The following is a 15,397-nucleotide window of genomic DNA, read 5'->3' on the forward strand; positions in this document are numbered from 1 at the left end:
TTTTTGATACTGACAGTCAAAACTTACACGAGATGATAGTGGACAGATAGATGAGAGGATTTTGTTTTTGGTCTATGTCTTGAAGAGGTGATCAGGAAAGGAAGTGGAATCAGCTTTGCACATGTTTGCAGGCGTGATGACCCGGAAGGGGCGTTCCAAAGAGGTCAGAAAACTGATTGAAAGCATTTGATTTGCCATTTTATTGGCTTAAATGGAGAATAACTACTGACCCCGTGGCACAACGTACCCCGCCCTCCCTCTATACCGGTATCTTTTTTTGTTTTACTCAAATCTTTGCTTCTGGAGGTCCTTGGCACAAAATATTTTTTGAAATGGAGGTCCACAGCCAAATGCATATCATTTAGGGGGTCCTTGCCTGGCTTGACATGAAAAAGTTTGAGAACCACTGGCCTAGGACATTGGTTCTCACAGTGGGGTCCGGGGACCCCCATGGGTCCTTGGGGGGGTTCCAGGGGGTCCCCAGCAAAATATGTTAATGTAGCATCACAATAATTTTAACCTTTTATACTTTGGCTATTCAAAAATAGCAGAAATACAAGCTATTTTTTTTTTAATTGTGAAAATGTATGCAAACCTTTGAATATATATATATATATTTGTTAAGTAAACATTTGTAACTCAAATCTTTGCTTCGGGGGTCCCTGGAACAAAAAACTTTAGATGGGGGTCCGCGGGCAAATAGGCTACATATCATTTTTGGGGTCCTTGACATGAAAAGGTTTGCGAACCACTGGCCTAGGCTACATTAGTCAGGTGGATCAGGCTCTGTTTCTCTCCTCCTCATAGGCCCATGCTTACCTAATTACTGCGTGTTGTGAATTGAGTGATTAGCCAATAGCCTTTATTCCTATAAAAATGAGGCCGAATACGAGCTGCATGGTTTTCAACGCAGTCAATAAAGGGAACTAAATTAATCCGGCAGGGTAATTTCACGCGATGTGGTTGTTTTGTGCTGCATAGACTGGGTCAAACGAACGTGAAGAAGTTCTGTGCATGGATGGGGGGATTTGGAGGAATTAAGTAGTGTTGCCATGTCCGCTTATTATAAGCGACTTTGGGCTTCTTTTTCTGTAAGGTTGCTTGTGGTTGTGTTTTTTGGGGGGCTTGTTTCTAAATTGTAGTTGCTTATTTGGGCTTGTTTCTGTTTTTTAAATTAATTATCTAAGCCAGTGGGTTCTCGAATATTTTCAAATTAATATGTAGGCCTATTTGTCCCCTAACTAACCCCCATCTGAAAATGTTTTGTGCCAGCAGTGACTCCCGTACCAATTTTGTGTTGTTAGAAAATATTTCACATTTTTCACCTTTTCTCCAAGATTGTTTTGAAAATAGCTGATGAATTATAGATTTGGCCTTGTTTTCATAGACCTGGTTGCTTATTTCTCTCACACAATCTGGCAACACTGGAATTAAGTCTGCAAGGTGGGGGGTGAAGAGAGGGGAGGGGGGGGAGTCCACAGAAAGACTTTTTGATAAAGTGGTTTGTTACTTCATTAATGACAAAGGGACTCGCTTCCACCGACATGGCATTACAGATGTTAAGACCAATTTAGCGCCTTTAAAAGATGTTAAAGGAAGTTTTGTGAAGGGGCCCCCTTGCCTTCCCAGATAAAGTGGGCGATCTAATTGAAAACCCTCGCCTTTTGTCGCGCGTTTCGCATGTGGGGGATTAGGATTAGGCCATGAATATATGGGCTGTATTTTGTCAACTCCACACTAGAGACTACTAGACGCATGCAGCGCGCGGAATTATATTTACCATTAGGACCCTAATACTTTTTCTCGCTTATTTATTCAAGGTGGCCCGTTTTACAATGAGCATAGGCTCATTGTAAAACGGGCCACTCCCATATACCTCTCCCATGCTAAATTCCTCCGGTATGTTTTCATTCCACCCCATTCATTGGCCTAAAGGCACAACGGAACGTTAAACCTTGTATTCAAGCTATCTATAGACAAGCTAGCCTGTTTTACGAAAGTGTATTTTCGAAATTCTGTTATATACTTGTAATTATGTGCATAGCTCACTGAGAGCAGTGCCCTTATAAATTGTATTTGTATTTGGGCATGCCATTACATTAGAAATTGTTCAGAATCTTTCGGAAAATAGCAGATCACTTTTTTTTTTTTTCATTTATTTATTTGACTATTTTGACTATAATGACATGCTCAAAATTATAGATCAGCGTTTTTAAATGTTTAAGTATAAAATAGGGCATACGTGGTTAAGAGTTGATAATGGGTAAGGTCAACATTATTCTTATGGTAATGTAAGACAAAAGACATAGGTTCTTTATAACAGTTTTTATTAATAGTTATATAATATTCTATTTCACATATTTTCCTGGTTTGGGCCTATGTCAGTCCTAATGGAATTTGAAATAAAGAATAAGTCATTTTACCAGTGTAATTTATTCAAATTAGCATTAATAAACCAGGAAATGTACAATCACTTTATAAGAAAACAAAACTGTCCTCATCACTCAGTTCGTCTGGAAAACAGATATGACATAAATAATTAATAATCTAAAAACCTAATATTTCATAAACACGGGAGAAATTCTACACAGGGTAACATTCATAAAACACTACACCAAGTGCAACTGATCAAAACATGGTCTCTTCTCAAATATACATTGACCCTGTTCTGAAAATTAACCTTTTCTTTGTTGCCTCTTTTACCCTCCCTTTTTTTTTCTTGTTTTGTTTTTACACAATATGTACAGTTTTTCTCTTGCACAGTTCAGCCAAAAGAGACACTGGTCAAATCCCAACTTGGCATGTTTGTCCTGTAGTCAAACTCAGTGGAAATTCAAATCCTTAGTTATTATTAAGTGCTGAACAACAAATTCAAACATAAGATACTAGGCCAGTATCGTTTTTAAAAAACAATGTCATAATCAGTTTAAGTATTTGGCGCAGAAATATTGTAGGTGGTATAACACCCCCCCCCAAAATATATTTTGACATGTAACGAAAGCTAAACATTTTTTTAACCAATTAAACCCCATATACTTCGTTGACCGGAGTCCCCCAGGGATCTACGTTAGGCCCCCTCATTTCCCCCCCTCTACACCAAATATATTCACCACAAATAGCCGATATACAAGCTCACAACGCATCACGTTGCAAAGCATTGCGTGTAGATCTGCTATTTCGCTCCAGAATATGAATGCTAGGGTTCAAGTGGTTAAGAATACAGTAGGGTTGAGTTTGACTAGCAGACAAACGAGAAGTGAAGACTTAGAAGCAGGCTTGTGAAAAGGCTATGGAAGGTCTATGGACAGTTTTCCTTTGGTTTCGGTTTTGTTTTAAGTAACAGTAATATGGTGAGCACTCATGTCCAGATTCAAAGTGGCAAGCTTTGTATCCCCTTTGGTTCCTGGGTCTTATCTCCCCGTGCATATAGGTGTATTTGTGATGTGTGCACACACGCACGTGACATAACCCCTCATGGGAATTTAGCTGTATAAAATAAAACATAAGCGTGTAAAATATTGCGACCACTAAACATCTCAACCAACAAGTAACATTTTCAGTGAAGGTCATAAAACTCAATCTCAAATTTTCAACCTGATCCTGTTTTTTGTTTTGATTTTTTACATTGGACATTGTAAATTAATTGAAATCACTGGACCCTACAACTCAGAGACGTGTACTGCAGGTGCGTATGCGTGCATGTGTGTTGGTGGGATTGGTTTTAATCCTCTGGCGTCTGGCATTTTGTGGTTCATGGGTGGAATGGACGACATGGTTTAAACCAGGTTTAGACTAGTGAGCAGTCATCTGACTTACACATTAGTTTAGGCAGTGCTCTGCCTGAATTTGGTCGTGCTATTTTGTTGGGGGGGGGGGGGGGGTGTATGAGGTTTCGAGGGGTGCACAACAAAATACTCTGTGTTAATTTAACCACATGAACCAATAGCATCCCTATTCTGGGGGGCGAACATTTGCCAAGAATAGCCGATCTACAAGCTCACAATGCGTCACTCGCTTACAATGTTTTGTGAGCTAATAGAACTGCTATTTTTGGCAAAGAGATTTAGTTAAGGGGTGAAAGGACTGGACCTAGTATAGAGCCCTGGAGGACACCGTTCAATTATGGTACAGTATTATAGGGTTTAAGTGGTTAAGAGTGTAAAAACATTTTACACCAGGAGAGTAAATGAACACGAGGACTTTGCTGTGTTTTGGGGGCTCGTCCGGATGAGATTACTGCTCTGACTCCAGGAGTATGAAGGGGGACAAGAGGGGTTTGGGTGTTAACCACGTTAACCCCAGCATCCATATTCTTTTGGGAATTCATGGGAGGCAAAAATAGCAGATATGCATGCTCACAACGCGTCACAACGTGACACGTTGGTGAAATGATTTGGTGTAGATGGGGGGGTGAAAAAAGCGGTCCCAAGTACAGAGCCAACTCGGGGTCCAGTTTACTAAGTCTAGAGGGGTTAAGTGGTTAAATGTGGGTGGGTTGGGGGGGCTAGCTGGTGTGAAGTGTTCAGCACACCTCCTTCCCGGGGGCTCCTGTAGGCAGTATGTTGAGCTGGGTGAGCTGAGCCGAGTGTTCCTTGGCCTTGAGGCGCAGCGCGGCGATGCTGGACGCCCTGCGGTCGGCTGCAGCCACCGTGGTGGTGGAGGATGAGGAGGAAGAAGAGGAGGACGGGTCGGACAGGATGGGGCCCGGGTGGGAGGGGCTCTCCACGGGAGGCACGGGCTGCCGGAGCAAGGCCGCGGCGGCGGAAGCACTCGTCAGTGGGCCCATACTGGAGAAGAGTCTGATAGATGGAGCAAGCCAGGAAGGATGTTAAGCATGAGAAAAAAATACCGTGGCTGTCAGTCAGAAACCTTGTCTCCTGTCCTATAATCTCCATATTTCAGCGTATGTTTTGTAAATTATGACATACTTCATCGTACAAATCAATCAATAAAATCTTAGTGATTTGCCAATTATTTTGGGGGCCCACTCGCAATGTCCTCACAGCCCACCAGACAGTGGACCCTGGCCCCACAGGTTGGGAATTTGCTGCATCCCAGTGGGGGAGGGATGTCTGGGATCGTCTCACCTGCCGAAGGTGGGTCCAATGAAAGCCGGATGGCGGAACATGGCAGCTGTGCCCAGAAAGGTGCTCAGTCCTAACGGAGTGGCCAGGGGTCCCGCGCCGTTGTGCGGTGGGTGTGCCAGTCCCGGGAAGGCGGCGGCCGCAGCTGCCGCGGCCGTCCAGGCGGATTCCAGGGCAGGGTGAGGATGAGGAGGGAAGGGACCTCCGTCAAGGTAGTGGCTGAGAGGGTGGGCCGCTGCCAGGGGACCTGGGAATGGCAGGCCGGACGGGTGGACCTGCACCCCGGCTTTCTCTCGTTTCCTCCACTTGGCCCGGCGGTTCTGGAACCACACCTGAGAATGGACACCATCGCGCACAGGTGAGAGAGCAGCAGAAAAACACTGAATACTACAAGTCCCATTTGGCTCATGCAGGCTAGCTAGATTGTATGCACAATGGTTCTCAAACATTTTCATGTCAAGGACCCCCAAGTTAATACAGTATGTATTTGGCCACGGACCGCCATCGGAAAATATTTCCTGATAGGGGACCCCCATACAAGATTTGTTTTGTTAAAATGCTTCAAAAATATTCTATACACATTTTCAAAATATTTCAAGATTTTTTTAAATAGTATAAATGTATAGGGTAAAGTGGTTAAACTGATTAGTGCTAGGGAGTGGACCCCCTGGAAACACCTCAAGGACCCTTGGGGGTCCCCGGACCCCACCAAATGCAGGTCCCTGAGATGAAAATGTTTGAGAACCACTGACTTAAATCAAAAAAGGTTATTTGAGGTGCTGACATCAATGCAGCCATGTCCATGTCCCATTGTAGCCTATTGACCCCATGGGGAATAACCTGTGGTGACCATGCGTCCCGGTTTGGCCGGGATTGTCTCGGTTTCAAGCTGGGTGTCCCGAGAAAAAATAGTGTATCTCTAAAACACTCAAATGTACTGGTTTTCAACACAGTTAAAATAATAACACTTGCTTTGAGTGCCTGCTTACATAGATGTTTAACATGTTTGTGTTCGGTTTAAAGGTGCAGTCAGGTGTGCTAAGCGCTAAAATAATAGTCCCCCATCCTGATGGAAACAATTAAAATAAAGAACGATGTCAAAGAAATTGTCAAAAGTAGATAAAATAGACAATCTACAAACTCACAATGCATACAATGCAACATGTTGAGAGCTTGTAGATCTGCAGTTTTCGCTATTTTGCTGTTTTTTTGCCTATTATAGGCCTACACTTCTTATATGAAGGTACCTGCCACAAGATATTTTCAGATGGGTGTCTGTGGCCAAATAGCCTTGCATATCATCGATATGCAAATTGATATGATATCAATTTGTGAGTCCTTGACATGAAAATGTTTGAGAACCATGTTGAATAGGCTATAGCCCAGTGGTTCCCAAACGTTTTAGCTCAAGACCCAAAGGAGAAATTAGATGGTTGCCTGGTACCCAAACTAGTAAAAATAGCAGGGCATGTAGATCATGTGAGTACTGCTCAAACATTTGTTTTCTAATTTATGGAATTTCTTATATTTTTATTCTTGTATTTATTAAAACATGTAATTCATGAAAAATGTTGATTTTATATATTTTATTTCATTTTATTTTATGTTTTGACATTTACTCGTGACCCCTACAAATGTGTCTGCGACACAAATGGGTCCCGACCCAGTGTTTGGGAAACAGTAGGCTAACCAGTGTCAATTGTTGACAGGTAGCCCTAACCGTTGCTGTGTTGCAGGTGGCGGCCACCAGACTGTGTACAGGTCAACAGTAATTACACGAGAGGGAAAGTCCTTTCGTCTAACGTTATAGCTAATTAAACCCGTTCGCTCCTTTCAGATCCGGCTTTGCCAGGGTGGGGAGAGATAATTAAGAGCGGCTGTTAACAAAAGCTGGATAAAACAGCCGCTGAACTGAACTGGCTCTAAAATGGCAATTAATGCGCTTTAAATTAAAATTCTTAGAATCGTAGAAACAAACTGACTTCCATCCGGGAGCGTTTATTTAACTTTCCCACGCATCCCCTTGTTGCAGCAGTTTGCACTGCAGAAACAGTGTGTGTGTGTGTGTGTGTGTGTGTGTGTGTGTGTGTGTGTGTGTGTGTGTGTGTGTCTCACAATGAGCAAAATGTCAACACGAGCAGAGGTGATTGAACGGGCAACTTGAGCGACAGTCAGTGACCACACACACCAGCGGTGTAAAGTAACTAAGTACATTTACTCAAGTAGGCCCAACTGTACTTAAGCACAATTTTGAAGTTTTGGTTTAGTGGAGTATTATCAATTTTCAATACGTTTAGGAAAGTATTGTACTTTTACTCCACTATTTGAACACTTTAGTTACTTTGTTGATTTTGATTATTATTACAAAACAATAAACATACATTAATATATACTTTTGTACCTTTACTCAAGTAAATTCTGAATACCAGACTTTTACAAACGGAGTATTTCTACATTGTGGTATTGATACTTTTACTCAAGTAAAAAAGGTGAGTACTTTTCCCACCACTGAGAGAGACACACACACACACACACACACACACACACACACACACACACACACTGTACACACAGCATTATTCCCGGAGGGGCTGTTTAGCATTACATGGCCCCTGGGGAATTTATGAGTTTTTATCACCTCCTGATGGCGCCCGTTAAGTGATTTGTTCACCTTGCGGTCCCCTAAAAGCGACATCTGTTGTTTTACCGTCGGCCATAATAACCATCGTATGTTTGAACTGTCTCTTTGGTTATGAGCCCGAGGTTTGGACATGCAAGACACGCTCTCAATCAGGGTTGCCATGTCCGCTTATTATAAGCAACGTTGGGCTTGTTTTTCTGTAAAGTTGTATTGGTTGGTGGTTGCGGCTTTTAGGGCTTGTTTCTAAAGTATAGTTGCTTATTTATGGGCTTTCTTCGTGTTGTTTAAACCAGTGTTTCTTAAACATTTCCATGTCAAGGACCCCCAAATTAATTAATGTATTTGTATTTTGTTGCAGAAAACATTTAGTGCCAGAGACCCCCCATACCAGGTTTGTGTAAATTGTGGTTAAAATGTTTATTTTTAAAATAATAAAATAACCAATCTCTAGCTCACAATGCATTGTGAGATTGTAGATCTGCTATTTTCAATTATCCGATAAGGAATACCAAAACGCTCGCCCCAAAACACAGTCGCCCCGGGGCAAATCCGGCGGTATTCACCTGGTATTTATAAACGTAACCTCAGTAAACCTAACCTTATTCCTAAACGTAACCTCAGTCAAACTATATGCCTAAACCTAACCTTATTCCTAAACATAACCTCAGTAAAACGGTGCCTAAACCTAACCTTATTCCTAAACGTAACCTCAGTCAAACTATATGCCTAAACCTAACCTTATTCCTAAACATAACCTCAGTAAAACGGTGCCAAAACCTAACCATATTCCTAAACTTAACCTCAGTATAACTATGCCTAAAAACCATAACCTTATTCCTAAACGTAACCTCAGTAAAACAGTGCCAAAACCTAACATTGTTCCTAAACTTAACCTCAGTCAAACTATGTCAACAAATACAATAACACAAGAACCGCTGGCCTGCGAAAAAAAATGGGGGTGAGCGTGTTTTGGGGCGACGCTTCCGGTTACAGTTTAAAGTGATCATGTGGCCTAAGTTGCTTCTTTTGGGCTTGTTTTCATAGACCAGGAGGTTGCTTGTTTCTCTCGCAAAATCTGGCAACACTGCATGCAAGCCATGCTCTGAATGGAGTAGTGGCGGCGGAGGAGGGAGGGAGGGGGGGAGCAAACACCTTTAATGGTCTCCTATTCGTTCCCAAGTGCAAAGCATCGGATCAATGCAGGCCTATTGCAATCACATAATGGGAAATCAAATAGCATTATCGTCCCGTCACCCCCCCTCTCTCTCTCTCTCTCTCGCTTGCTCTCTCTCTCTCTATCTACACCCCCCTCTCTCTCTCTCTCTTTCTCTCCCTCTCTCGCTCTCGCTCTCTCTCTCGCTCTCTCTCTCTCTCTCTCTCTCTCTCTCTCTCTCTCTCTCTCTCTCTCTCTCTCTCTCTCTCTCTCTCCACCACCCGCGCTTTCCCTCCCTCCCTCTCTCTCTCTCTCTCTCTCTCTCTCTCTCTCTCTCTCTCTCTCTCTCTCTCTCTCTCTCTCCACCACCCGCGCTTTCCCTCCCTCCCTCCCTCCTCTCTCTCTCTCTCTCTCTCTCTCTCTCTCTCTCTCTCTCTCTCTCTCTCTCTCTCTCTCTCTCTCTCTCTCTACACCCCCCACGCTTTCTGATATTGATATATATCAACTTGTGAAAATAGAAGATCTACAAGCTCACAAAGTGTTGCGATGCCACTTGAGCTTGTGGATCTGCTGTTTTCACTATACAGCATTTGAATACTTGAATAGTTTTTAAAAGCAAGTAGTAGGCCTACTTTAACTCAAGTAAGAATTTTGACAGGGGTATTTGACTCAAGTACTGAGGTTGAGTAGCCTACTTTGTCCAGTGTTGCCAGATTTTGCGAGAGAAATAAGCAACCATTATAAGCAATTTAAACCTATATACTGTATAGGCCTACATGGAAAATAGCCGATCGATCTACAAGCTCAACGCCATGCTTTGTGAGCTTGTAGATCTGCTATTTTCAAGAAATCTTGAAGTAAAATGTGGAATATTTGGCACAAAACCTTTCCAGATGGGGGTTAACAAATGCATATTAATTTGGGGGTCCATGACATGAACCACTGGTTAAAGTAATTTAAAAAATGGTGAAGCTCAAGTCCAAAAAAGCAACTACACTTTAGAAACAAGCCCAAAAAAACCGCAACCACCAATATTTACAAGCAACTTCACAGAAAAATAAGCCCAAAGTCGTTTATAATAAGCAGACTTGGCAATACTGACCACCACTGCTCTCTCTCCTCTCCTCTCCTCTCCTCTCCTCTCCTCTCCTCTCCTCTCCTCTCCTCTCCTCTCCTCAGAGACCCCCCCCCCCATCTGATGTGAATTCAAGCAACAGTCCTGTATCCCAGGAAATACAACAGTATTTGTTCGGACTCGGAGGAGCCACTAAGTGAGCGTTTATGAATCTCCAGCGTTGGCTTAATTGCCACTAAAACGTCCCCAATCGTGCGGTAATAACATTCAATAACAGGAAAAAGGCTGCAGCAATTGGAGCCATTTAACACATTTCAGAGTCATAAATTACGGTCTCAAATAGGCCTATACCGTCGATTCAAGGCCAGAGACGCATATCACCGTGTATTATCTAAGGCAGCGTAGATTAGATAGAGAGCTGACGTTTTACAGGGGGATATAAAACATTAAGAGGATATATAGTTTCTGATTTCTCTGTTTACGAGAGTCATGGGTTAAGTTAAGCTTATTGTGTTTCAGCTTATTGTGTTTAAATAAAGCTTTCAGTTAGAGCAATAAACAGAAGGCCACTTACTTGCACACGCGCCTCAGTGAGGTCCAGACGCATCGCCAACTCTTCTCTGAAGGAAAGAAAGAAAGAAAAACGGATATACGTGGTTATAAGACACAATTTGGTAGCGATGTAGAATTGCTGTTTCTTTCTCCACCTGTAAAAGGTCCAAGCCTACAGAAATCCCCCCCGAACTGTTTACTGTACATATTTTTCTTTTTTTATTATCGTTTATATGATGTTTTTGCATATAGCCTATTGTATATTTGGCTGTCATAAAGTGTCTCGATGAATAGAATACACAGGATCCCATGGAAACAAGCCATATAGTGCTTTCTTGGGTTTAATCCTTTTAGCATCCTTTTGTATAGAACTGTACTTCCAGTGCTTTTTTTTTCGCAAACTGCTAAATAAAGTATAGGCTATTCAATCAATCAATCAATCAATCAATCAAACAAACACCTGCTCGCTGTCAACAATAGACGATGGAAATAGGTTTTTCCTGCCTGCACCAACCACAGAAAGACGCAGTATAGTAGCCTATTCTATGTTCTGCCTTGGATGTGTAGAATAGAAAGTGATTGTCACTGTAACAACATAATGGTTGAAATAATGACATCTGAACAAGGCAATTGACGTTCCCTGAAATAGCCTATATGGGCTGGTGTGGCGCAAATTAGACCATCAAGGCCCCTGGAAATAAATTAAATCAATTCAGTTCAAATTTGGGATAATACGGTGAAAAATAATACAACTCAAACGACAAATAGCTTTTTTTGGGGTGTATTTTTAGTAGCCTATGTTGGTTTAAAAAAAAAACAGCGTGTGCATAACTGCCATGCTTTGCAGGCTGTAGTGTTTTGAAATAACATCAGAGATGTAGTTTAGCCTAGAATGTAATTATATAAAAAATAAATATAGTTATATAGAGAGTATATGAGTCTAAAATATAGTGGCTACAGTAGCCTACATTTTGTTGTGGTTGTGTGTTGTGGTTTGTCGAGCAACAAATTCCATAGAGTGTGTGTGTGTGTGTGTGTGTGTGTGTGTGTGTGTGTGTGTGTGTGTGTGTGTGTGTGTGTGTGTGTGTGTGTGTGTGTGTGTGTGTGTGTGTGTGTGTGTGTGTGTGTGTGTGTGTGTGTGTGTGTGTGTGTGAGAGATGTGTAAGCGCCCTTGAGCTTGTGGAGGCCTCAAATTGGTAATGTGAGCCCGGCGGATCCGCTAATTCTTATGAGAATAACATGGATGCCATGTGTAACAATGGGGAGGGATAAATGTAGCTAAACGACCTTAGTGTTTCCACTTAGACCCAGTGGTTCTCAAACTGTGGGTCGGGACCCCCAGGGGGGTCCCCAGCATATTTTGGGGGGTCCCCAGGTGACAGTGAAGTGACATTTTAAGGACCTTTAAGACATTTTCAACACCAAAGAAAAGCAAAAGACCATAAACTGCATCAAAAGTCATCAACAAAATATAGAAAACGGTCAAATATTGGGCAAATTGTCAATATAAGAAAGAGGCAAACATTGAGAAAATAGCCCATCTACATGCTCACTTGTGAGCTTGTAGATCTACTATTTTCACAATATTTATCTGTGGAACCGAGTCAAACTAAATTGAATGCCCCAATTCCTACATTCCAAGTGCTTGTCAGGGTGGGGGTTCCCCATGGTTCAAATAAATATGATGGTTTCTAGGGGGTCCCAGGCTTTAAAGGTTGAGAGCCACTGCGCTAATTCTTATGAGAATAATATGGATGCCATGTGTAACAATGGGGAGGGATAAATGTAGCTAAACGACCTTAGTGTTTCCACTTAGACGCATTGTGTTCCCTCATGCCAGGCACGGGCGCGTTTATGAGGTGCGAACTCCGCAGTGTCCAATTACGCACTATATGGAATTACAGGGGGATTTATGCTCAGGCTTTTATGTAAGCCCATGGTTTAATCAAACTTGCATCCATGTGATGTTTTTCTTTATCGCAAATAATTATTTGTAAATAGGCCTAAATAAATGTAAGGAATTATTACGTTTAATTAAACCATTTATAGTCTTAGTGAAACGGACCTGAATTGCAACTATAGCCTATATTATTTCCGTCTACAAAACTCAACACCAAATCTCTTTGCCAAAAATAGCCGATCTACAAGCTCACAACATGTTGTGTGTTGGGTTTTTTTTGTTTCTGGGAATTTTGTGTTAAATTGTTTAATAGACATTTTAAATAAGTAGGCCTACAGCCTAATTATTAATATTATTTCGTTCTGGAATCTGTATTATTAATAACATCATACACATTTGTTTTTAATAATAATAATAATATTAATAATAATACATTTTATTTATAGGCTAATATCTAAATCAAGAAAGGAAATATGATTTGAATGTATAAGTTAAATTAAGGTAAATGAATATCTGTGCGCTATAACACATGCTATCTAATACATCGGCAGCCTATAATATAATAGTATGTCTGACCTAGTGAAGACGTCGGGGTAATGTGTCTTCTGGAAGGCTCTCTCCAGCTCCTCCAGCTGGTAGCTGGTGAAGGTAGTCCTGTATCTTCTCTGTTTGCGTTTCAACATGCCCTCCTCAGAGTCACTGCCCGCTGACAGACACACACTGTCCTCCCCGTCCCTCACGTCCCCGTCCCCGGCGGTCAAGCTCTCCCTCTCCCCCTCGTCCTTCGGGGAAAGGCTGACCACCGCAGGGTTCCCGCAGTTCTCCTCTTTCCCCGTCGTGTCCTCCTCGAACTTCAGCGGCCCCAGCTCCACCATGGAGCCACCGTCCTCCTCGGAGCCTTCCCCGCCGGGGCTCTTGTCGCCCTCTCCCCGGCCCAGGGACGCGTTCTCCCGGTAGGACTTGCTGCGGCTGATGCTGACCTGCGGCGCCTGGCTGATCTTCAGGTTGTCGCAGGCCTGGTCCACCAGCAGCAGTCGTTCCCTGTCCAGCTTCTCTCCTCCGTGGTCGTGGAGGTAGGACTTCCCTCCCGGGCCGTACAGCCTGCGGAGCTTTGGGGGCATCAGGTGCATGTCGGTGTCGAGAGACCCTTTAGTTGTGCCTGAGTAGGATAATGAGTGTACACCGTTATTTATGCGAAAAGGACAACAAATAAGGCAGCTCCTGCTGTTTTCTATGTGGTTCTATGTGGTGATGCTTGAAGATCTGCTATTTTTTGAATAGCCCCCCCCCTCAGGACCCCGTTCTAGAAAGTTAAACATTTCAGGCCTGCTTTGCGCATCTTTCATCAGCTCTAGAGCATGCAGCTATATAGCCTATCCCTATACACGTTTGGTCACAATATGCGATAAAGCATATTATTTTATATATTATATTATATTATATTATATTATATTATATTATATTATATTATATTATATTATATTATATTATATTATAGAACTGTGGCCTTCTTTCTGTGCTTTTTTTTCAAACTGTTAATACAGTATTCAACCAACCAACCAACCAATCAATCAATCAATCAATCAAAGCAGTTTGACGATTTTCGAAGTTATGAACTTGAAGAAGAGTTATGAATTAGGCAATACACACACATCACATAATTGGCCCATGATGCCACAAAAGTTTAACAATGACGTTTAGAACCCAAGACTCTATAGGCTTCATCAGTTCTCCTAATATGTATTCTCGCTCTTTTTTTCTTTTCTTTTGTATATATTCAACCCACATTTGGTCATCAATGTGTCCGTCCATGGACAAATGTTTCTATGGCAAGACTTGTCCTTGTCCGTGGCAAATTTTTGTTTTTTTTGTGTTTTTACATAACATTATATAATGTTCCTATTTTGATCATAAGACCCAATTACTGAGTGTCAGTCTCCAGGTTTTCTTCAGAATATGTATGACACTGATGTATATGACCCATAAGGAGTTCACTATAGTGGTTCTCTAACTTTTTATTTTCAAGGACCCCCATAACTCTGAGAGTGCACAAATTCTAACCACTTTAACCATTATTTTATACTTTGGCTATTCAAAAATAGCAGATAGGCTACAAGCTCATAGCGCAGAACCAAGTTGCACACTATGAGCTAATAGATCTGCTATTTTAGAGAAATGCATTTGTGCACTCTCAGAGTTAGGCCTACAGACCTGTAAAGGTCATTTAAGGCTATAGCTCTTCATGTTTCTGGTAACATTATTGTCAAATTGTGTATGTCCATGGCAAGAATAGTATTTTTACAAAAATGTTCACCACAAGCCAGGACGGTCGGTGATGACCCCTGGGTTTATAAACATAAATAACATAAACGAACAAAGAGCACTGCAACAACAGCGTTTACGCGTCAACAACTAACGGGCTTCTCTTTACCTTCAGCTGTCTTGTGGAGCTGACCCTCTCTGTCCGGCAGATGACCGGTCAGTGTCAAACTTGTCGCTCCTATGAGCCTGACTCTGCAGGGACTCCTTCGGCCCAGAATGCTGTCGATGCAGTAGGACGACAGCAGCGTGGGCGACCTGCTCTTCATCCGCTGCTGCTGCTCTCCCCGGATCTCCTGGATCTCCTCTTCTTCAAACTGACCGTTCATTTTGACGCGACGCGGCGGCTCGGTCTTTATTTTGACAGAGAGCAACTTAAAGGTGTCACTCTCTCTCTCTCGCTCTCGCGAAGTCCCACCAGACTCTCTCTTCACTTGTTGTCGTCGCGCTGCTGCCTCTGACTTGTTGGCTCCAGTCAGTCCTCTCTCTCTCTCTCTCTCTCTCTCTCTCTCTCTCTCTCTCTCGCGTTCTCTCTCACTCGTTCATTTTTTTTCTCTCTTAGTCTCTCTCACTAGTTCGTTCGCGCTCTCTCACTGGTTCTCTCTCGTTTTCTCTCTCTCACTCGTTCGTTCTCTCTCTCTTTCTCTCTCTCTCTCTCTCTCTCTCTCTCTCG

The 15,397-nt window shown here is 42.4% G+C and overlaps 1 protein-coding gene across 1 annotated transcript; it reads right to left on the reverse strand.

Annotated features, from left to right (window-relative positions):
- Nucleotides 1-4,487: 4,487 nt before the first annotated feature.
- On the reverse strand, nt 4,488-15,104 carry arxa (aristaless related homeobox a). Its single transcript, XM_084048506.1, has 5 exons — nt 14,837-15,104; nt 12,982-13,564; nt 10,528-10,573; nt 5,088-5,416; nt 4,488-4,799 (listed from the first exon to the last, which is right to left on the reverse strand). The coding sequence occupies exons 1-5, from the start codon at nt 15,051-15,053 to the stop codon at nt 4,523-4,525; spliced, it is 1,452 nt and encodes a 483-aa protein (XP_083904632.1). The 5' UTR covers nt 15,054-15,104; the 3' UTR covers nt 4,488-4,522.
- Nucleotides 15,105-15,397: the final 293 nt, after the last annotated feature.

Source organism: Gymnoscopelus microlampas (genome assembly GCF_963454915.1).
Source record: "Gymnoscopelus microlampas genome assembly, chromosome: 22".
Classification (NCBI taxonomy): domain Eukaryota; kingdom Metazoa; phylum Chordata; class Actinopteri; order Myctophiformes; family Myctophidae; genus Gymnoscopelus; species Gymnoscopelus microlampas.

Bases quoted from the DNA above. Each gene is read 5' to 3' on its own strand.
- arxa (XM_084048506.1), bottom strand. From the start codon at position 15,053: ATGAACGGTCAGTTTGAAGAAGAGGAGATCCAGGAGATCCGGGGAGAG. The intron at 10,574-12,981 runs GTCAGACATACT...TCTTTCCTTCAG, and splicing joins TACCCCGACGTCTTCACTAG to AGAAGAGTTGGCGATGCGTC. The intron at 4,800-5,087 runs GTGAGACGATCC...TCCATCTATCAG, and splicing joins ATTGGACCCACCTTCGGCAG to ACTCTTCTCCAGTATGGGCC.